General features: G+C 44.2%; 1 protein-coding gene across 2 annotated transcripts in view; it reads left to right on the top strand.

Moving 5' to 3' along the window:
* Positions 1-20,248, top strand: part of LOC135262898 (plastin-3) — a 28,527-nt gene extending 8,279 nt beyond the window's left edge. For both annotated transcript variants that reach the window (XM_064350278.1, XM_064350279.1), the window contains 15 exons: positions 4,149-4,245; positions 6,309-6,472; positions 9,934-10,063; positions 10,265-10,397; positions 10,506-10,587; positions 11,201-11,366; positions 12,256-12,398; positions 13,379-13,474; positions 15,163-15,358; positions 15,985-16,063; positions 16,452-16,569; positions 16,738-16,871; positions 17,090-17,213; positions 17,860-17,984; positions 18,983-20,248. In XM_064350278.1, coding sequence (XP_064206348.1) covers positions 4,185-4,245; positions 6,309-6,472; positions 9,934-10,063; positions 10,265-10,397; positions 10,506-10,587; positions 11,201-11,366; positions 12,256-12,398; positions 13,379-13,474; positions 15,163-15,358; positions 15,985-16,063; positions 16,452-16,569; positions 16,738-16,871; positions 17,090-17,213; positions 17,860-17,984; positions 18,983-19,115 — 1,884 coding nt within the window. In that variant the 5' untranslated portion in view covers positions 4,149-4,184 and the 3' untranslated portion in view covers positions 19,116-20,248. The remainder of the gene's footprint in view (positions 1-4,148; positions 4,246-6,308; positions 6,473-9,933; positions 10,064-10,264; positions 10,398-10,505; positions 10,588-11,200; positions 11,367-12,255; positions 12,399-13,378; positions 13,475-15,162; positions 15,359-15,984; positions 16,064-16,451; positions 16,570-16,737; positions 16,872-17,089; positions 17,214-17,859; positions 17,985-18,982) is intronic.
* The last annotated feature ends 1,401 nt before the right edge of the window (positions 20,249-21,649 follow it).

Genomic DNA, 21,649 nt, shown 5'->3' with positions numbered 1-21,649 from the left:
CACGCCCTCAGATTTAGAGAGCCGAAATGGTCCCGCGGTCCTCTGGGACCGGCGCGGAGGGAAGAGGCGCCGTGAGGGCGGTGCGAGGGTAATTCTGTTATTCCTTCCTGGTCCTGCGTGTTTCCCCGAGCCGCCGTACAGGCTCAGCCTCTCCCCGCTGCATTGTCCGGGGCGGGGCTCCCGGCCAGCGGCGGAGGAGGGAACCGGTTCAGCAGCCGACCCAGGGCAGGGCCTCGGGGTTCACGCCATACCCAGCCGCCATCCCCCGCCACCTCCGAGACTCTCCGGTCCCTCAAGCGTAGGAGGCTGCTGCTAGTCTTACTGCCACTCTGTTTGTTTGTTGATTCCCGAGGGGAGAAACCACAGGAGTGACATAAAGTCCACGGTGAGCACAGTGCCCCTGCAGTTCCTAAAACTTGCTCTTCTGGAGTTTGTAGCCTACATCTTGTTCAAAGATAGCGGCTACGGCTGCAGTCGGTTACATTGTTCTGCATAACTATGCTGCAGCCCGTGAGTGGAAAAGTACTTTCAGTCGATGATGGGAAATCCAGATCTGCAGTGCATTGAGATGACATCATCGCTGTGGATGTCAGACACAGTGAAGATTATTCCTTTAACATAACGCCGAAGTTATGGAGGTATGTGCGTGTGTCTGGGAGTCAGTGTGCTGGAGAGAGGAGTTGACTTAATACAAGCGGTGGGTATCAGCTCAACAGGAAGCAGATAGTAGCACATAAACACACGCTCAAGTACACACAGATTCACAGTCGCACACATTCACAAATACACATATCGGCACGCACACACACACACACACACACACAGAGGGAAGCTTTCTTTCACAGGCAGGAAATGTTAGTCTGTGACTTAGTGTCTGAAGCTGTAGCGATCCAGACAGGAATGCCGGTGGTCCAGGTTAGCTCGAAAGGGCAGTGAGGGAGCCCTCTTTCCCAGTTCACCCTGTTTAAACCCCGTCTCGGTGGGACAGCGAAGCAGGGGAACAGCGGAATGGAACTGTGTGTGCACAGAGTGTCGTCGCTGGATTTAGGCTGGCCCGGAGCTGCCTGGAACCACAACATGAGGCAGCCTATTACGGGCCAGCGAGGCAGAGACCGCAGAGCTTCTGTCAGACATGCGCGCAAGCAGTTTGTTTTTCCTGCGGGATCACTGGTGTTTTATTGGCGGAAGGGAGGTCACTCTGATTCCCCAGTGATGAGAGATCAGGGTTTCTTTGTTGTGTCTTCGCAACTATCTCTGAATGTAGGTGAGGCAGGATCCTGTTACTGATGTGTTTTATTTGCAGGGGCTGATTTTACGAGACGAGTGGGAGGGGTTTGCTTGAGGAGGGAAAGAAAATGTAACCCCTCCTTCAAACTGTCATACAGCGCTCAGACACCCAAAGCCTTTTACCCCCCTTTCTTATTTAATTATTACAGTCAAGATTGTTACACATTGGCCAGGATTATTACACATCTTTGTGGGCTCAGTGTTCAGGTATTGGTGGCTTGTTTTTGTTTTTTGGTATGTGCATGCCATAGAGAAGGGTCTGTACAAGGGCTAAAGGCACCTTGTACAGACCCTCCATAGTTTCAGAACATGACTCCGCAGTGTAACTGGGCTGACATGAGCTGTTCCTATGGAAATGGTTGCTGGGCTGGGATGAATTGTTCCTATGGAAACAAGTACTGGGCTGAGATGACCCATTCCTGTGGAAACAAGTACTGGGCTGAAATGAGCCATTGCTGTGGAATCTGTGCCATTTTTAGCCGTTTTGGTTTTTATTTAACAGTCCAAATGCAGTTGCAAGGGGTGGCCTTTATTTCCGCATGTTGCTGTAGAGTATGGAACCGTGCGCTGTAATCTGCTGACTGATCTGTGATTGTTCTGGCAGGATGGGAAGGAACAGAACTCATTGTTGCAACTATGATATGAGAGGCTGAGTCAGTTGCTGAGTTAAAAATGACATTAAAAATTATAAACATTTTACATTTTAGGCATTTAGTTGTTGCTCTTATCCAGAGCAAGAGAAAGTAATTTTTTGGGTGGTAAGGGAATGTAGGCCTAGGGTGAAGATGTGGAAGAGGGGAATTGGAATCAGGGTGGAGAAGGGGGGTGGTTTAAATGAAAAAGAATCTAAACAAGGAAGTCACCACATAGGAAAGAAGTGTAGTACTGGGCCTGTATACTCTGCACATTAGTTTTAACCCATTACAATCCTTAAAGGAGAAATAAAGTTGCTTTCTAATGGATGGTTCTTGACATTTATTAATGATAGATATCTCTGTTATTCTCATTTTGATAGAGACTGCAGTCTCTGCCGAGAGCCAGGGAAACAGAGGCTTCTGCACATGCTCACTCAGATGGGGCAGGAGCCAGGGTCCTTGATTCTTCTTTGCAGTCATCTGGCGATAGCAGACAAATGGAAAAATTCACAGTCGTCTGTGGTTTTGTGAGACCAGAATAGTGATTTCGTCACACCACCGATCTGGTTCTGCGGACATTGCATCAGTTTCTCACATATAAACTTGTAGATGACTCGTAGGCATATTCTGAGGTGCAAGAAATTTGTTAGCAGTATAGCCACGGGTAATAAACACAAAGTGCAAACGATGATTTGAAGTTGCTTTGCATCGTGTTGGGGCTGAATCAGCTGATCTGAACTGGCTTGCCTGTTTTGCCTTGCTCTTCCACTCAATGCACGGACATCATCATCCTGGAGCAGCCCACTGCTACCCTGTGCTAACGATGTCTTTCTCTAGGGGCCCCATGTTAGCCTCTCCTTCAGAGAGAGGCCCGGCTGCTTGCGAAATAGTCTGGGTCACCGAAACTCCCCCTGAACATTTCAGAGTCAATGAGGTCTTGCCTTGCAGGCATGCTGGTCGTAAATGTAAGCAGGCAGGATTGTCCAGAATTCATATACAGGACCGTATGCATTCTGGGGCGTTATTCACATAATTTATCGATGAGCCACACCTGTATCCTGTTTGTGGCCTCTGCTTCACATATATTTGTAGTCCCTCATTTCCCCAGGAGTTTCAATTTTTGTGTGCTACCCGGGTATCTTTTGTGAAGAACTCTATGATTGTATGCTGTTGTATTTTGTATTTTGTGTATTGAAATATGTTTTCATTCTGAAATGATGGCCTGACATCCAGAGTTATATCTTCGATTTTTCCTAACCAAAGGTCTGTGATTGCACTGAGACTCAGTGCACAGTGGAGTGTTAGAAGTAGGCTAGTAGAAGAGTTAGACATCTTGTTATTTTAAAAGATGTTTCACAACAGCCTGAGGATTGGATTGGTCAAGAGATTTCCACACTTCATTAAGACTGAACTAACAGGCTCGTTGTTCAGACCGGACCTCATGTTGCTTGCAGACCTTGCAGGCAAAACACATTCAAAGCCACTTGAAAATTATTAGCATGTAAATAACTGAAACGTTTGCTTAGCTGTAGTTGTCTGTATTTGTTATCGCCCTGTATGTTTTGCTATATCACTAGTGTTGGGGTACTTCCAGATACCCCAAAGGACCTGTCTGATATTCACCCACAGGCTATTGACACTTGACATTTCAAAGTGCCTCAGTCTGACTTTGGCTGGGTAGTGAGATCCCAGCTGACTTTAGCCTAAATTAATTTCCTGTTCACTTTGAGAAAAGTAAATCAGCATGTTAATGTGTGGACTCTAAAATAAGACCGAAAACCTTGAGTTAAAGGCGTAAGTTATCCCTACTGTTATTCTGTAGAAATGCCTCCATTTAATCTCCAGCATAATGACCGTGAAGAATGGGAGAGAAAATTGTGTTTTAAACGGTCATAATTCCACACCCTTCATTCATTCACAGTCTATCAGAAGGAGTGTGATGGCTGATGGCATTCCTCATGATTGGTTCTGATTGGGCTCTTCATTCATCAGGCCATGAAATACCCAACATGACAGACCGCATTCAGGCGCTTTATTCAGCCACTTTCAGACACCGCCATTACATTCCCAGAGATCATGTTCCTTTTTATCAACGCTCTGTTGGAAGCGCTGAACAGATAAGTAGGCTCACGAGCAGGTGAAGCATGTGAACGGCCTCTGTGTTTGTGGAGTAGAACTGTCCCAGCTCACTCTCTCTCTCTCTTTCTCTCTCTGTCTGCCCCACAGGACTGCTGACGCTCTCTGACCCGCTGCTCCAGGGAGATGGTGACCAAGATTTCGAAAGAGGAAATGGAGGAGCTGCAGGAGGCCTTTGGGAAAGTGGGTGAGTGTCTGACCCGTGCCTGGCCTGGGACAAACGCTCCGGGTCTGGTGCATTATGGGCAACACTGTAGTCCTGTAGCAGGTGCAGACGTTGCCTGGTCAGAACGTCATTTAAGAAAGCATTCAGAGGCAGGATCACGGGCGCTCACGCCAGTAGCCGCGGACGGAAGATGCGGTACGTTGCAGTGGGCGCTAGCAGGTGCATCTGCAGTGAGAAGCGATGTCATGAATTGCTTTAAAGGTGCTTTTCTGGTTCATTTAGGGACAAAGGGTGGTCATTTCTTATGTTTTTTTAACCCTATTTTTGTTCATGTTTTTTCAAACAATGATGATAGATTCACTGCTGTGAACCAGTCCCATTTCTTGAATCCACATCCAACTCTGTAATTGAGTTGAATCGCAGGAAAAGTGTCATTGACTCGGGTATCATTTAGATCTATTCTGAGTGGACAGTGTCTGCTGGGTGTGTGGGTGTTAAATATGGCTACTTAAGGGTAATTCCAGGGGAAAATGGCATCTTTGTCAATCTTAGATCTCTCTGATATTTGACACACAAAATATAACTTGGATTAATGACCATTGGTAAACTTTTGTGAAAAAAAACACAATCATTAAGAAATTAATGGACAAAGTGTCCATTTCCACTCCACTTTTTTATTTCTGTAACTCAGTTTGAATTCATTACTGTGTGTCGATTTTCATATTTTGTCCAATTGTATCTGTACGCTAGACTATATACTCTATGTTTTCAACTTGATCATTTTGCTTACTGGACAGACAGTCTTGGCAGTATGGTACAGCCTTTAATGCTACAGCCTAAAGATGCTTTTTGACCGACCCATTCACTTCATTAAATCTCACTTTGTCAGCAGTCTGTTTTTCATGAAGCAAACATTCTTTACTTCAAGTCTGGCTGGGAACCATAGATTGATTTCTCGTTGGATTGCTCTCTGCAAAATTGACACTCTGCTGGTCCTCATAGTTTCCAGAAAGTGATTGCACATGCTCATTTCAAATGAATTATATGCTCTTTAGAGATTATATCTGATATCAGTCTTCAGCAATAGTAGATTTCAAATCTGGTTCAGAATTGAGAACCAGCATATCACCAGGGTTCAGAGATTTTGCAATGATGTTAATTGAGTTGTAGGTTTCCTTTATCTATATTGTCAAAAGTGTGTAGTATAATGTGCAGTTGCTCTCATTTATAACTTAATATGATAATATTATAACTGAATATAATGGTTTGGTCAGAACTTAATATGATAGCCAGTGTCTTAAAGGAGTCTTGAGTTGTCATATCAGTGAAAAACTTTTTTTTTTTAATGAAATGCATATCCAAATAAAATATTTGTTCTGAGCAATGCTACTGGGGAGTTAAACCCTTAAGTAGAGTCACTCCCAGCGAGCCTACCGGTTACGCAGGAAAGAAGCAGGTTTGCGAAATGTGATTATAGATCATATGGGCTGCTGGATGGCTCATTAAGGTGTATGGCGGCACACTGATACATGGATGAGTCTCACGGCCTCACCTTGCCAGTGGCGACTGTGACCAGCAGGTCAATCGGGTGACACGCATGCACCGATTGTGCCACCCAGGGAACTGGAGGGTTCAGTCGGTCGGGGTTCCGCGTACCGCGGGGTTAGCGACCCCTGCTGGTCGATCGGGTAGATTGCGGTCAGAGCCGCATGTGACTCTGACTCATATGACTCATGCTGTATGTCTTCCTCTGACTCTGCAGCTTAAATGTAGTCTGGGGTGTGTGAAGAAGCAGCTGGCGCCACCACATGTTTTCCAGGGGGACAGTGGACGTCTGCACTCTTCTGAATTGGCAGTGGGGTTCGCAGCATGAACCCTGCTGCCGGTGCAGATGATTGGACATTCCAAATTGGGGTGGGAATTGGATATCCTCAACCCCGTGTTGGGCGCCAAATTAAAAATAAATTATTTGAACATTGAGGATGGCTTTGGTATGTCTTATTGGCTGAAGGAGCAGCAGCAGGGATTTTTCCAGTGTAAAACTGTTGATGATAAAATGCTGATGTCCTTGTCTCCTTTACCAGACCTGGACAGCAACGGCTTCATCTGCGACCATGAACTGCACGAGCTGTTTAAAGAGGCCAACCTGTCCCTGCCGGGATATAAGGTCAGGGAAATCATTCAAAAGCTGATGCAGGAGGGAGACCGCAACAAAGACAACAAGATTAGCTTCGATGAATTTGTCGCGGTAAGTCATTTCCTTAGCGAACACTTTGGCGAGAGCTGTGATGTTAAAACACATGATGTCTGTGTGCCCGCTGTGAGAGGCCACCCCTTTCTACATGCCCGCTGGGCTGAGGCCAGTATTGTGTACAGCGCACCGATTACAATGCAACGCTGTAGGCTCTCTAAGGGGCGGAGGCTCAGAGGGAAGAAGAAGTCTGGTTTTATGAGGGAATGTTCAGGCGCCAGGTGTTTTGCTGCAGGTGCACAGAGTTATGCATGCATACATTCACAAGCTGCTGTGTGCATACATTCAAAACACTCATTCAACACCCCCTCTCTTTCTCTCTCTGTCTCTCTCTCTCACACTCTTTCACCCTCTCTCTCTCTCTCGCCCTCTCTCTCTCTCTCTCTCTCACTCTTTCACTCTCTCTGTCACACACACTCTTTCACTCTCTCTCTCTCTGTCACACACACTCTTTCACTCTCACTCTCTCTCACTCTCTCTCACTCTTTCACTCTCTCTCTTTCTCTCTCTGTCACACACACTCTTTCACTCTCACTCTCTCTCTCTCTGTCTGGATTTCCACTTCCCCTGGAGGAAAGTGGGGTCACAGCACAGAGCAGGGCAGACTGCAGTATTCAGTTTCATGAAGGATGAGACAACAGTAGTTAAGAGGCCTAGAGTAGAGTCTCGTTTACTAGTAATGCGATGGCCCCTGGCACCTCAGTGAAAACACTCATTCAGTATTCCTCCTTTTCTCAGCTACTTTTTTGGGGATTTCTTTTTTTTGCTGAAGCCGAGGGCAGCACATTCTTTTATTCTGCCAGACCTCACCGGCGGGTTGACTAAGCTGACGTCGAGCCTTTGGCCACCTTTGTTTACGTAGCAGGTTGGAATTTGCGATGGCGATGTTTAGGACTACGGGTCAGTCTTTACAGACGCCTGCCACCGTAGTGAGAGAGCACATTGGGCTTTGTAAGCGGGTCACCGGAGACACAGGGATGACTGTCCGAGGGATTTGCGCGTACCATGGTGAGCGCCGTCATTCTGACCGCGCGTCACACTTCCCACGGTACAAACTTCCGGTGACTCAAGATTTACGGCAGCGTTAGAGCAACATTTGCTTTAATCCCGGACTGTGCAGCACATGGCTTCCGACTGTGCGAGAACGTTTCAGTTTCAGGTCAAAAGCGGGAAGGCAGTCTTTTTTGGATCAGCATAATTGAGGATTGGCTGTTAACAAAGTGCTTACTCAGCAGATGTGAAATTCAGTTTTTAGACTTTTAAAAGTACTCTCACTTTTAAAGCAGCCTCTCTGTTTTATTTATAAATGTTCTATAACTTTGGGCGGGAGTAAATATCACTTTGTTCTTTTGCATGTTTTTTGGTTTTCCCCCACGATGAGGGCAGTAGAGCTTCTATTTCATGCCACAAGTCAATCATTCGTGGAATTGTTTATTGACATTTATCGCAGACTTGGTGTGATGTATTAAACAATACGACAATAAATGAAGACCATCTTCCAGAACTCTACAGGCTCTTAGGAAGTCCTACTACGTCCTTAACAACACACTAATCAGAAACACCTGTGAAGCCGTTTGTCCAAAAATGGTTGTGGTGCCCTAAATTGGGGGGTGACTATGTATAAAATACACTGCAATTTCTACATTATGAAACCAAAACGTATAAAAATACCCCTTAATAAAATCTGAAAATGTCCAATTTAACCACATGTGAATTGTTTGATTGCAAATAAAGTTGTGGAATATAGAGCCTAATCAGGAAAAAAGGGGGGGGCTATACAGAAGGGGTCAATACTAATAAAAGTTCAGACTTGCATGTCGAAAATGACTTTCCCTTTGTTCTTTCCCCATAGTCACTATTCAGATCTGATTGTTATTTAAAACATTTACACAGTTGTAATGAGCGCATTTATGTTTGATCCATTTTGGTTTCACGTATAGGCATTAATTACAAGTTGCCTGTGCTCCTGAACCTACGCTGTTGCTACTTTATTGAGACACCTAAAGACACCTAAAGATATTTCCCAACATTCCAGATTAAGCAGAAGTACTGTTCTACCAGCATATCTGTGTGAACAGTAACTTTCTTCTGTGTTCTACAACAATCCATAGACCAGCTTAGGCCGTCTTCCTATATACTAACATTTTTTATGAGGAGTTCCAGTCTGAATGTTTTCAGGAACACAGTGCTTCTAACCCTCCTATATCTGGCAGTTGTTCAGGCCACTCTGGCCAAAGCAGCTGTGGCAAAAGCCACAGTCTGTTTTTAAGTTCTATTTTTAAAAGTTACATATTCACTCACTGGCATGGTTTTCAGTTAAATAAGGCAGTTTTCAGAAGGCAGTTCTACCCTGCAAACTGAAATTGGTTTAGGAATTCATCTTTCCATGTGTGTCAACCATTGCTTCATGACAAAGATTATAATGCCCACATTTGGTGAAGAGGGCTTTTGTTTTTTAGGAAGAACACTGAATTAAATGGGAAGTTGAGATGCTAATTCTTGGAGCACATTGAGGAGCTATTTTTATAGAGGACAGAACACACACACACACACGATTTCCTATATTATTGCATATTTGTCACACTGGGTGGTTTCAGATTTTTAGGCAAAATGTAATATTAGACAAAGGGAAACTGAGCTAACAAAAAACACATTTTTAAAATTACTCATTTATTTCATTTATTCAATGAACAAAGTTATCAAACATCCATATCACCCATATGAAAATGTAATTGCCCTCTTTGTTCCGCAATAACAAATTAAGGAGAATCTTTCTGCCACCTGTTTGAAGCTTCATAACCTGAAGCATAATTGGGTTATACAGCAGGGCTGATAAAAAAAACACATATCTGAATGGCTGAAAAGAAACAAAATTGAACTTTTGGAGTGGCCTGATCAAAATCCTGACTTGCTGACTGGGCTAACTTTGCTTGCTGACTTTGGCTGATATCGGTGTTTGATAACTTTTTTCATTAAATAGATCAAATCATTTTAAAAATGTGTTTTGTGTTTACTCGGACAAAATTTGACATTAGACAAAGGGAGCCTAAGTCAGATGGAGCTCCTCAAAACCAATCATGTTAACTGTTACACATTACACATGTGTAATGTGTAAATTTAGCATTTTTAGCAAATTTAGCATTCTTTGTATTCAGCTGAGAGGAATTATTCTACTTTGAACTGGATGCTTTTCTTTAAGCATTTTTTTATTTAGTGTTGGTGACTTGCTTGAAATGTGAAACAAACATGTTAAGTGCCATCTGCTTTTACAGTAAGCTAAGCATACGTTCTGGGCTTCCACCTGAATACTTTCTGTAGGATCAGAAGTGGAACTCTTATAAGACTAAGACCAGTGTCCCTGATTCGCAGTGCGTCTCTGCTGCTCTGCTGGGGGATTGGATGCCTCCTGTTTTCTCTACCCTCTAATCCTCTGTTCCCCCCCTCCCTGACCAACACAGATCTTCCAGGAGCTGAAGAGCAGTGACATTGCCAAGACCTTCAGGAAGGCCATCAACAAGAAGGAGGGCATCCTGGCCATCGGTGGCACCTCGGAGCTGTCCAGCGAGGGCACGCAGCACTCCTTCTCAGGTGAGATGCCCGCCAGACTCAATCTGGCGTGCCGTGTGAGGGTTTAGACCCAAACTTGTGCATTGGGAATGGTCTCCTTCACCACAAAAACCATTTCTAGGCCTGCAAGTGTGTTTTTGTTGCAGGTATCGTGTTAGTTATTCAGTTAGAAAATGGAGGACGCCCTTGTCTTCTGTGCGTTAATGCTGCTTTGTGCTGCAGAGGAGGAGCGGTTCGCGTTTGTGAACTGGATCAACACGGCCCTGGAGAATGATCCAGACTGTAAGCATGTGCTGCCGATGGACCCAAACTCAGACTCGCTGTTCACGTCTCTGGGCGACGGCATCGTTCTCTGGTAAATATAATGCTCTCACGCCCATTTTCCATGACATTAGTTCTCATTGTTACTAATTACGTTTGCGCCTCTCCCTTTTTAACTGAACCTTTTGGGTGTTTTCTCCAGTAAAATGATCAACCTGTCCGTGCCCGACACGATTGATGAGAGAACAATAAACAAGAAGAAGCTGACACCATTCACAACACAGGTCAGTTAAGAGTTAGTGTCTCCATCTACTTTTCCACAGTACAGGTCTGTTAGCATTTCTCCACTTTTACTCAGTACAGGTCTGTTAGCATTTCTCCACTTGTCCGCAGTACAGGTCAGTTAGCATTTCTCCTCTTTTCCTCAGAACAAGTCAGATAGCATCTTTACACTCTTCCACAGTACAGGTCAGTTAGCATTTCTCCTCTTTTTCTCAGTACAAGTCAGATAGCATCTTTACGCTCTTCCACAGTACAGGTCAGTTAGCATTTCTCCTCTTTTCCTCAGAACAAGTCAGATAGCATCTTTACACTCTTCCACAGTACAGGTCAGTTAGCATTTCTCTATTTTCCTCAGTACAGGTCAGTTAGCATCTTTCCACTTTTCTACAGAACCGGTCAGTAAGCAACACCACCTGTGTGTTTGGGAGCTTTACAGCTTTATCACCTTATTTTTACAGCACGTATCCAGAACCCACGGCCTTCTGGTTACAAATCCACTTCCCTTATCGCGCTTCCCTATTCCCAACTGTGTCCTGTACTGTAAATTAGGCTTTACTGTAGTCGTTCCGAGCTTGGAGTAAAGCTGATGGAGGTGCCGTCTGCTGCCCCCTACAGGAGAATCTGAACCTGGCCCTGAACTCGGCCTCGGCCATCGGCTGCCACGTGGTGAACATTGGGGCCCAGGACCTGCGGGATGGGAAACCCCACCTGGTGCTCGGCCTGCTGTGGCAGATCATCAAGATCGGCCTGTTCGCCGACATCGAGCTGAGCAGGAACGAGGGTACATTGCAGTCACGTAACCAGCGGCACTGTGCACGTCCGAGTTCACGGCTGACCTGCACCGAATAAATATTTGAAATACTTCAACTGTTTGCGACTCCAATGAACATTCCTGCAGGTTATCGACCTTTTTAAAAGAAACCAGTATTAGCAACATTTTGTTGGATATTCTCCAGGAATGCTTTCAAATTTTACCAGTACCTTAAAAAGTATTTAAAATGTGTATTTGATTCTGGTCTCATTGAGAGGATCTGCAGAAAGAGATGAATTCGGGCTCAACTGAGCTACATTACTTAGCATGGCCTCGCACAGTGACAGAAGGGAATCACAGCATGTCAGAGTCTTCAGAGCTGTCACACCCCAGAGGGCAGAACAGGATGGTCTGGTTTCTATTATTTTTTTCTGAGTGTCAGGTGCAGCCCATTAAACGTTCTGCATAAATCTTACCTGCTCTCGTTTTAATGCCGTAGCCTAAAAACCCGCCCCATTCACAGCCATCTGCAAGGGCCTGGTGTCACCACAGGAATGTCACTCAGCTAGGTCGGTGCCCCTCCCTCCGTCAGCTCCCTCCCAGCAGAGGCTTCCAGGCGTGTGTGGAACGAGCTGTTTGTCAGCTTCCGCCCCATTTACCGCAGCCTGCAAAAAATGTCTACTGACGACCCACCTGGGTCGTCAGAATGTCACCCAATTTCACTTGTTTTTATCGTGACATTCTGTCCCATCAGTAGTTCTCCTGTTGCCCCCAAATCTGTCTGATGAGGTGATCTCCCATTATAATCCATTGCTGTGTAGGAACACTGCTTTTAGTCGGGGGAGCGGTGATACTGCGAAATGACATGGGCGAGTATGGATAGTTGGTCACATGATTTGTGTCGCTTACTTGGTTGTAGCTTTGGCGGCCCTCTTGAGAGAGGGCGAGACCCTGGAGGACCTGATGAAGCTCTCCCCCGAAGAGCTTTTGCTACGCTGGGTCAACTACCACCTGGAGAAAGCAGGCTGGAACAAGATCAACAACTTCAGCTCTGACATTAAGGTGTGTACCTCCTGCCTGTGTGAGTCTGAGAGAACGAAGGCCTGCTCAGCATAAATACCACCAACAGCGCAGAAAGGAAAAAGCACCTGTCTTAGTGTTCCTCATGCTGTAGCATTTAAGAGTCCTGTTATAAAGACGGCCCTGTTACTGGTATTCATCAGATAATGTCTTCCCAGAATGGAGCCACTCTGCAGTGGAGATATGGCGGTGTGTTCTGGTGAGCGGGTTTCCTCAGGCAGAAGGGATCGGAGGCCTGATTTACTGTCCTGTCGATTCAGTTCATCTGCGTGTTTGGCAGCAGCTCAGCTCTGCACTCTGTCTAATGCACTCTGAGCATTAGTTTATGGACTAGCTCTTTGTCGGTGCTAGTCTCCCCAGCCCAAGCTAATTGTAGCGTATTATAATTATACACGAAGTAGATTGTATGGGGTATCGGAGCATTAACTGTTGAATGAAAGCTCCTCCTTTAGAGGTCATGACCACACGAGGAAAAACCTATTATTTGACACCACGCAGGTGTCAAAACCTATTACACTTTCACTTTTCTTCTAGTATGACTGTGCCAGGAATTGTATCCTTGAAAAGTGTCTGACTTGATTTTGTTTAAGTATCCGGTTGCTCTTCAACCCGTAGGTTAGCAACTGCCATCCAAATCTGACTGCGGGTTTTTCTCTATGTTCAGATTTCAGACTTCTCTGATTCAGTGAAGGTATTTTCTGCACTTGTACCATCCCAGTTTAAACTTTGTTTTTCAGTCAATAAAATTCATTTTTCACGTTCATTTTTAGTTTGGTTTTTAAAATTCCTCTCAAGTTTCTGTTGAGTCATCATCGCACAACCCTGCCAGAGGATGCTGCTTGGCATGGCATGTCCTGCCCCGTGTTTTGTTTTTCCCTGCTGTCTGTGGCATGATCGGATTTTCTGCACCACTGTTCCGGGCATTAGGAGCAGAATTAACCACGTCTGCTTTTCCCTTGCAGGACTCCAAGGCCTATTTCCACCTGCTGAACCAGATCGCCCCCAATGGGAGCAAAGAGGACGAGCCCCGAATTGACATTAACATGGCCGGCTTCAGTGTGAGTGTTAATGATGATTACGGTTATCGCAAATGTTTTTTAATTGAATCAAAAGATGTTGAGGGACACGTTAGGTCCAGATTCTGGTTTTGGGAACTGAAAACAAGGTTCCCGAGAGTCTGCAGAGGGAGTTTAAGAAGCTGGAATGTTTGATTTTACATAGAGGCCATGCAAATCAGAGGCTTGCGGTACCCTTGCGGGTATTTGATTTTGTTATTTATAGCATTCTGTCCAATATTTGGATAGGTCCAAGAAACTGAAGGTTCAAAAAGATGTGAAAAATGTATTCAGGCTTTTCCAGGTTACCACGGAGATATGCTGCTCACGTCTCTCTGGCTTTTCAGGGTTTATAAAGTCTCCCGGATCATTTGGCTGCATAAATGGAGCTGTCTGTAGTACTTAAGTCTCTGTTATCCCTTTAAGGACTCTATCATTCACTCATTCGCTCTTTCGTTTCAGTCTTTCACAAACATGTGCGTGTGCTTCAGATACTCTGAGATTTATCTGTAAAGTAGGTGCTTGTGTCAAACATTTCAGAAATTTCTGAGAATGCATTTCTCAGTGAGGTTTAACTAGGAGAAAGGACTGACTGTGCTAGGAGTGGGAGTTTTGGGGTGCAGTTGGCACTCTGCAACAGATGTTCCACAAGTGTGTGTGTGTGTGTGTGCGTGTGCGTGTGTGTGCGTGTACATGCAGTTGGTTTCACGATGGTGGAAAATGGTTCAGTTCTGTGGTCACTGGTCAGATTAGGGGTTCCTTGATTTATCATTTAAAAAGAAGAAGAGTTGTGTAGTGACTCATGCCATTTTGAGGAGTGTAGTTGGCATGTTGTTGTGCTTTACTGATTACTTCAGTAAATACCAGGCATTACTCTGAGCTGTGTGGTCAGGGTCACATACTCAGTCCTGCTGTTCCCCAGTTTGACAACACTCCTAATTCCTCACTGCAAGGCCACAGCAGTTCATGCGTTTAATTAGGTCATTTGAACTCATTAGGTCATCTTTGATTTCATCAGACTTTGTTTAAAAGCTGATTTCGTCCTACATGGCTCTTCTTTTGCTCAGCTATTCCTGTTAAGAATCACCATTCTAGTAAATTCTGTTTCTGGGTGAAGGTTGTTGATGTAGTCTGTCTGTAATTTGTTGGTTACCCTGTAGATTAGCACCTGGTTCACAGGTTTACATAATACAGTTTTTGAAATAAACACTGATTTCTCCTATTCTGTGAAGGGTGCTGTATTAATCAAACCATGGTACATTTGTACTGTGAGCATTTTCCTCGGATGACTGCCTGTAGTGGATTCGTCTGAATTAGTAAGAGCCAATACTCAAATGAGATGCAAAGCTCAGTTCAACAGCAGACAGTACTGTTGACCTCAGCTGGTCACCTCTTCGTCTACGACTTATTGTGCACTTAATGTATGGAGGTTTCCTGTGGGACTGATGTGGAGAGGAGCGATTGAATGAAGGACAATGATTTGTGAATGTATGTTGGAGCCCATGGGCCCCTGTGGGCCGGTTATTGAATTGGGTTTTCAGCACGGTCCTTTGGCACCGGCATCCTGCCGCCGCTCTCGGAGTCCCTAGGGCCACTCGGCGGCTCCGCTGTGCTTCTGCGCCATTTTGTCTGTAACGTTTGCGGTGCTGTCCGAGTGTGTGCACCGACCCGGGCTGTGTGTGAAACCGCAGGAGAAGGACGACCTGAAGAGGGCGGAGAGCATGCTGCAGCAGGCGGACAGGCTGGGCTGCCGGCAGTTCGTCACCCCCACCGACGTCGTCAGCGGCAACCCCAAACTTAACCTGGCCTTCGTGGCAAACCTCTTCAACAAGTACCCTGCCCTAACCAAGCCAGAAAACGAGGACATTGACTGGGGCCTGCTGGAAGGTGGGTGTTAGACCACAGAGGACCGCTTGCCCGAACGCCATGGAGGGCGTGGCCAGGGCGGCCGTTTTACTGCCATAATGTAATGTGGCAGGCCTCGTGGAGGAGCAGGCGTTAGCATCAGACGACCACACCTCTCAGAGTTTATCCTGAAACGTCGCTGTGTCACTCACCACGCGCAAATGACTCGCGTCAGTGAGATGTTTAGTCTGCTCTAACTCTGAACTTCCCGTTCTTGGCGAGCACTGCCAAAATTGTCTGATTAGAAGCACATAAGCAAACAAATAAGGTCCTGCTCCAAGAATCCTGAGACTGTAGTCCACCAGCACTGCAGTAAGTAATGCTTTTCAAAGGGAGAAGTTCCTGTTTGCAGTACAGCTCCAGCTCCTGTCAGTTCAAACAGCTTCACGTTAAGCTCTTGAGTTGGAGCTCCCCCTAGTGTCGAATGAAGTCTTGCCTGAAACTGCTTCTGACCATTCAGATTGAAGGCAGGATGGCATTCAATTGGTATTGGGGGTAGAAAAAAAAGTATTCTAGTTTCATGCTAAGCTACTGATGTTAATGTATATATGGCGGTTTTGTGAATTTAGACTTGATTATTTGACAGAGGTATGCATGTCTTCCCCCAGGTGAGACTCGCGAGGAGAGAACCTTCCGGAACTGGATGAACTCCCTGGGAGTGAACCCCAACGTCAACCACCTCTATATGTAGGCTTTCTAAACCCCGATGAGACAGTGCATGGGTACACAGCTGATGCAGCACTTTAGCAGAGATACTGCCATGCTAAACATTGCTAAAAGTCACCGACTTTCGTACTGATTCACTCTCATAACTATGACAGCTCATTAATTCTGTCATGTGATAATGCACCAACATCAGATTCTCTCTTAGAAATGGCATGAGGATGTGAAAACATCCCTGTTCTGTCCCTTGTGCTGAAGAGCAGAAATTAGCTGCAACTGACAGCACGTATCCTCTGCTTATTCCAATCTACTGTAGTAGTGGATTTCCTTGTAGTTGTTAGTTAAGAGGCCATTTTAACTGTGAGTAGAACTGCATGGTCAGGTCCTGCAACTGTTTCTGTTTTTCCTGCAGTGACCTGCAGGATGCGCTGGTCATCTTGCAGCTGTACGAGAAGATCAGGGTCCCGGTCGATTGGAACAACAAGGTCAACAAGCCCCCCTATTCCAAAATTGGGTCCAACATGAGGAAGGTAACCTGAAAACCTGTTTAAATGTTTTTTTTTTCATTTCTACCTGTTTTTACATGCGTGTTTCATGTGCAAAATATTAGATACTGAGCCTCTGTCAGGCTATGGCTATGATTAGTGTTGTGCTGATCCAGGATTGCACATCGCTCTTTTTCCCATGTGCACACACAGCTGGAGAACTGCAACTACGCCGTGGATCTGGGAAAGAATGAGGCCAAATTCTCGCTCGTGGGCATCGGTGGACAGGACCTGAACGACGGCAACTCCACCCTCACCCTGGCCCTGGTGTGGCAGCTGATGAGGAGGTGGGAGCAGCTGTCTGTCATCATGCGATTGACAACCCCAAGACACTCAATAATGAGGGCAGAATGAGTTAATGTCAATATTTGTGCAATGTGTTGAACCGTCAGCAGTGCATCATTCTGATTCTGTCTGTTTTGATTTTCGAGTAGTGCAGTGAAATAAATGTAGTGTGCAGACTTGATGCTGCATGAATGCACTCAACTTTCTTTCATCTTGGCAGATACACACTGAATGTTCTGGAAGATCTGGGAGATGGACAGAAAGTTAATGATGACATTATTGTCAAGTGGGTCAATAAGACCCTGTCAGAGGCTGGCAAGAATTCAAAGATAACGAGCTTCAAGGTGAGTTAAGTCTCTGGTCCATTAAAGCCTTATGTAGTACCTTTAATTCATGCATTGTGTACTGCCTTAAATTAGCGTGGAATGTAGTGCCTTAAATGAATGTGCTTTTAGTATATGTGTTATGTGGTGTCTTAAATTAATGCATTATGTAGTGCTTTAAATGAATGTATTACGTATAGCCATAAACAAATGCATTATGTAGTGGCTTAAATTAATGTTGTACGTACTGCCTTAAATGAACTCGTCATGTTGTCCCTTAAATTAGTGAATTGTGTAAGTCCTTAAATTAACGTATCAAGTAGTGCCTTAAATTGATGCCTTATGTAATACCTTATATTAATATGGTATGCAGTGCCTTAAATTGATGCATTATGTATTATGTGTTTTAAATTAGTGTTATTTAATACCTTAAAACAATTGCTTCTACCTTTTTTGGCTTAGTAGCATTCATTGATTATTTATAGTTTTGCTTCAGAGATCATCGGTTAAAAACCAAGCTACGCTATTTTTCAGCTGCAACATCTTTTACTAAAAACTATGATCTGGGAAGCATTAATGGTAGTTTGCACAAATGCATGAATGTAATGAGGGAAATGGCAGGCTCTGAGTGTGGTGTAATGGTGAATGCACTATGATGGTTTACAAGGACAAAGAGATCAGCTCCAGCTTGCCCGTGTTGGACCTGATCGATGCCATCCAGCCAGGCAGCGTCAGCTACGACCTGGTAAAGACGGGCAGCCTCTCCGAGGATGACAAGCTGGAGAACGCCAAGTAAGTCAGCAGTATACAACAGCATGCGTCTTACTGGATGTACGTCTGTAGGTTCGCAGGCCACGTAACAATGGGAGGGCAGCCGGTGCCCCCTGTGTTTTAACAGTTAGACAGAAACCCCATATTTCTTGTCTGAGTGAGTTTGGAGGTTTACTTTGAAAATGTATTCCATTAAATAATTTCATCCTTTAATTGAATACATTGATTACTGAGTGCTTGTTTCTAAGATTAGTCAGTACTGCATTTATTTGGTCAAAATCAGTAGTCTGAATGGTTATGCCTTTTTGAATACAGTATCAATGCAGGTATTAAACTGGCAAAATTGTATTACTTCCACCACCATCATCAGCCTGCATTTACTTATATTTATATATATTTATAGTGTTGGGGTGCCCACACCTTTCTCGTAATTGTAATATTAAAATCTAAACATACGTTCTCAAATTTAATATTATAATTATCACAAATTTCCCATGCACACCAGTATATTTATAATAAAATGAATATTGTATATTTATTACATTGAGCTCCCTATCTGATTCTGATGATTTTCACGTATTTCAAATGCATATCGCATACTTTTTTTCTATTCAGTCTTGAGCAGTGTTACTACCTGCCGCAGGCAAGTCGCAACATAAAGCACGGAATCACAGTTTTGTAAAAGAGATGAAGGCAAAACATGGCATGGGCAGCGTGGAACCCCAGAGAGTTGCTGCTGAGTGAATCTTTCCTAAGACGTCACACAGCTCCTCATGAAGGGCTTCCATCAGCTGCTGCCAGTGCTGCAATTAAAGAAAGAAAAAGGAAATGCAAACAAACCAAACACCACTAGGGGCACCAGTGCGAGGGCTGGGGAGGCAACGAGCAGTTTTATGTATTCTTGTATTTTTAACTACGGAAGTGCCATGTATCAACCCATTTGGTCGTAGGGGAGCTTCTGGGCTGGCACGCTGGTGTGTGGATAGTTACCTCTGGATTGCTCTGCCCTCTCTCTGTAGATACGCTGTGTCCATGGCCAGAAAGATTGGCGCCCGTGTCTACGCCCTTCCGGATGACCTGGTTGAGGTCAAACCGAAGATGGTGATGACGGTGTTCGCGTGCCTGATGGGCAGGGGCATGAAGAGGGTGTAACCCGACGCACACTCCCCTGCCGCCGCTTAGCCAAAATGTCTCGCCCACAAGCCGTTTGCTGGAAAAAAGGCTTCTGGTCAAAGGAATGAATGCTGACATGTTCTGAAAGACTTTAAAGACCCTGTGCAGTCAAAAATCGGATTTCCTGTTTTCCACTTTATTTACCCTGCTGTGGTAAAGAGAAACGGAACCTTCTATTTCACTTTTTTAAGAGAATAACTTTAATATAAAAGGTAGCTTTGAATTTCTACACCTCAAGTTCCTGTTTGAACTGTATGCAAATGGAAGCATGACGGAAGTCATCCTGTCCTCCTTGGTCCTACTTTAAAGGATGCTAATTTCAAACCCCTTTTCTTCTACAAGAGAACCAATCAGAATGTTTGATCCTCCCACATATATATCACCCACGTGGCTGATATTACTAAGGAATAGCATGAGTATGGCCACTCCCTTTTTTTCCTTTTTGGCAATACAGAAATTACGGCTGTGTATTTGTGTCATGAGTCGTGAGAAAGGGTAATGAAACATTTATTCATTTAAGAATTCTCAGTGTAAACAGAACAGAAAAAGACAGCGGCAGTTGTTACAGCTTATGTTACATTATTCCAAAGACTTTTTTCATTTCTGCACAAAAGCTTTATGTGAAAGAAGACAAGGTAGCAGGTGCTTTTTGGGGAGTGGTTGGGTAACTGAATCAGGTTTCTCCTCCCCTATTTCAGATGGATGTTCTCATTGAAATGCATTCATATTCCATAAAAAAAAAAAACCTGAAGTGTGTTTATGTTGTATTTGCATATTTGTTTAATGAATATATGGTGTTAAAGACTGGTGTAGTTGGATGCAAGGCACCTTTGACAAAGTTCTTTTTATTAACTGGACATAAAATGAGCAACTTTGAAAAGGAAGGCTCATTGTGTGTGTGTGTGTGTGTGAGTGAGTGTGTATGTGTGTATATATATATATATATATATATATATACATATATCCAATGCAGTACAAAATAAAACCATTTCAGGTGGAAGCTTTAAAACATTCCATACCTATGAGTTCATTTTAGTCTGTCTTCTGCAAATGTTTACTCGGATGTGCTTTTTACATAAAGGAAACAATAAAGGAAAAGGAAATGAACTATGCATGACTAATCTGTACTTTATTTAAACTGAATTACAGTGATTTGAAATCAGATGGGTAGAACGGCACGCATGAGTGCCAGGTGCTGTATGAAAGTAGCTACAGTATATGTGAGCTATTCACATTCAAATGAAGGTGCTGCACTGCCATTTTTGGAAGACTGTAAACTACACTATGACCAAAAGTATCTATTTCCTGGTTTGGGCTAGGCCCAAGCCAAGTACCCTATTATTGTAGGCTACTGTGTTTATGGATGATAATATAACTTTATGGCTGTTAATATAATGCATGATAACGGTATGTAGGTATTAATGGCATTAGGTAGGTATTAATTGGAAAGTAAGTATGAATGGCATTTTTGTTGGAACTTTATCTATATAATTCAAATACTGGGGTCACTTTTAAACAACCGAACTGATGCATTTACACTGTCCCATTTGTACACCTTTCATGCTCTTCAAATATCATGGCTGTTGAGAGATTGGGACCGGAATAAAGTGTAAAATAAAGATAAATTAAATTAAAAAAAATAAATAAAGACCGGAATAATCATGTCTGCAATACAGCTGAGCTGCCACAAGGAATAGTTTGTACGCATGGTCTGGAGCTTGCATAGAGGTACGCACATTTTCATGACAATTTCAAGGTTTAGAAATCTCAACGTTGCCATGGATTTCGGCGTGTACACATCATTTTCAAACAAATCTTTGCATATGGCTGTTTTTTGCATGTGGCCTCAGATCTAGCTATGATCGAAGATTTCTTCTCTGTGAGTACCAAAGTGGTGAGATTATGCCCATTATAACATACACTGTAGTCCACTGAGAATAAGAAGTAGGGTCCTCAGGATTTGTCTGAAGCAGCTAGTGAATTGAAGTTTGGTCCGCTTTCTCCCTTAATTACAGCCATCACGAGGATCAGACATCTGCCTGGTGCACAAGCGATTTGCATGATTGGAATCAACAGTAGCTCAGCACAGAGTTCAGCAGACATTGAGGGTTTCAGGATAAGTTGAGTCCAGTCTAGGTAATGTGAAATACCTGTTCTTGTTATCTAATGCTTGGTGCTTTCACTCTTGGTATACTCTAATGAGGTTAGTGTGGTTCACCCAGTCATTTGTTTTCCTCTACTGTGCGTGCAGTGAGATGCCCAGAGGACTGTCTTCCCTTAGGGGAGTGAAGCCTATGGAGGAGGAGATGAAGGTAGGGTGACACCAGAGATTACACCAACAGCCTCTCCACGCAATCCCCTCTGCAGGCTGTCAGGGGTTTGAGTGTGAGTGAGTTAGAAGGGGAATGAGTGAGTGTAGACAAGTGACTGAGTGAATAAGAAGGGGAATGAGGGTGTGAAGAGGGCTGTGAATGAGTGAGTGTAGAGAAGTGAGTGAGTAAGTTAGGAGGGGA

Source organism: Anguilla rostrata, chromosome 9, assembly GCF_018555375.3.
Source record: "Anguilla rostrata isolate EN2019 chromosome 9, ASM1855537v3, whole genome shotgun sequence".
NCBI lineage: Eukaryota > Metazoa > Chordata > Actinopteri > Anguilliformes > Anguillidae > Anguilla > Anguilla rostrata.
Note: the sequence above shows the minus strand (reverse complement) of the source record. Positions and strands in the feature narration are given on the sequence as shown.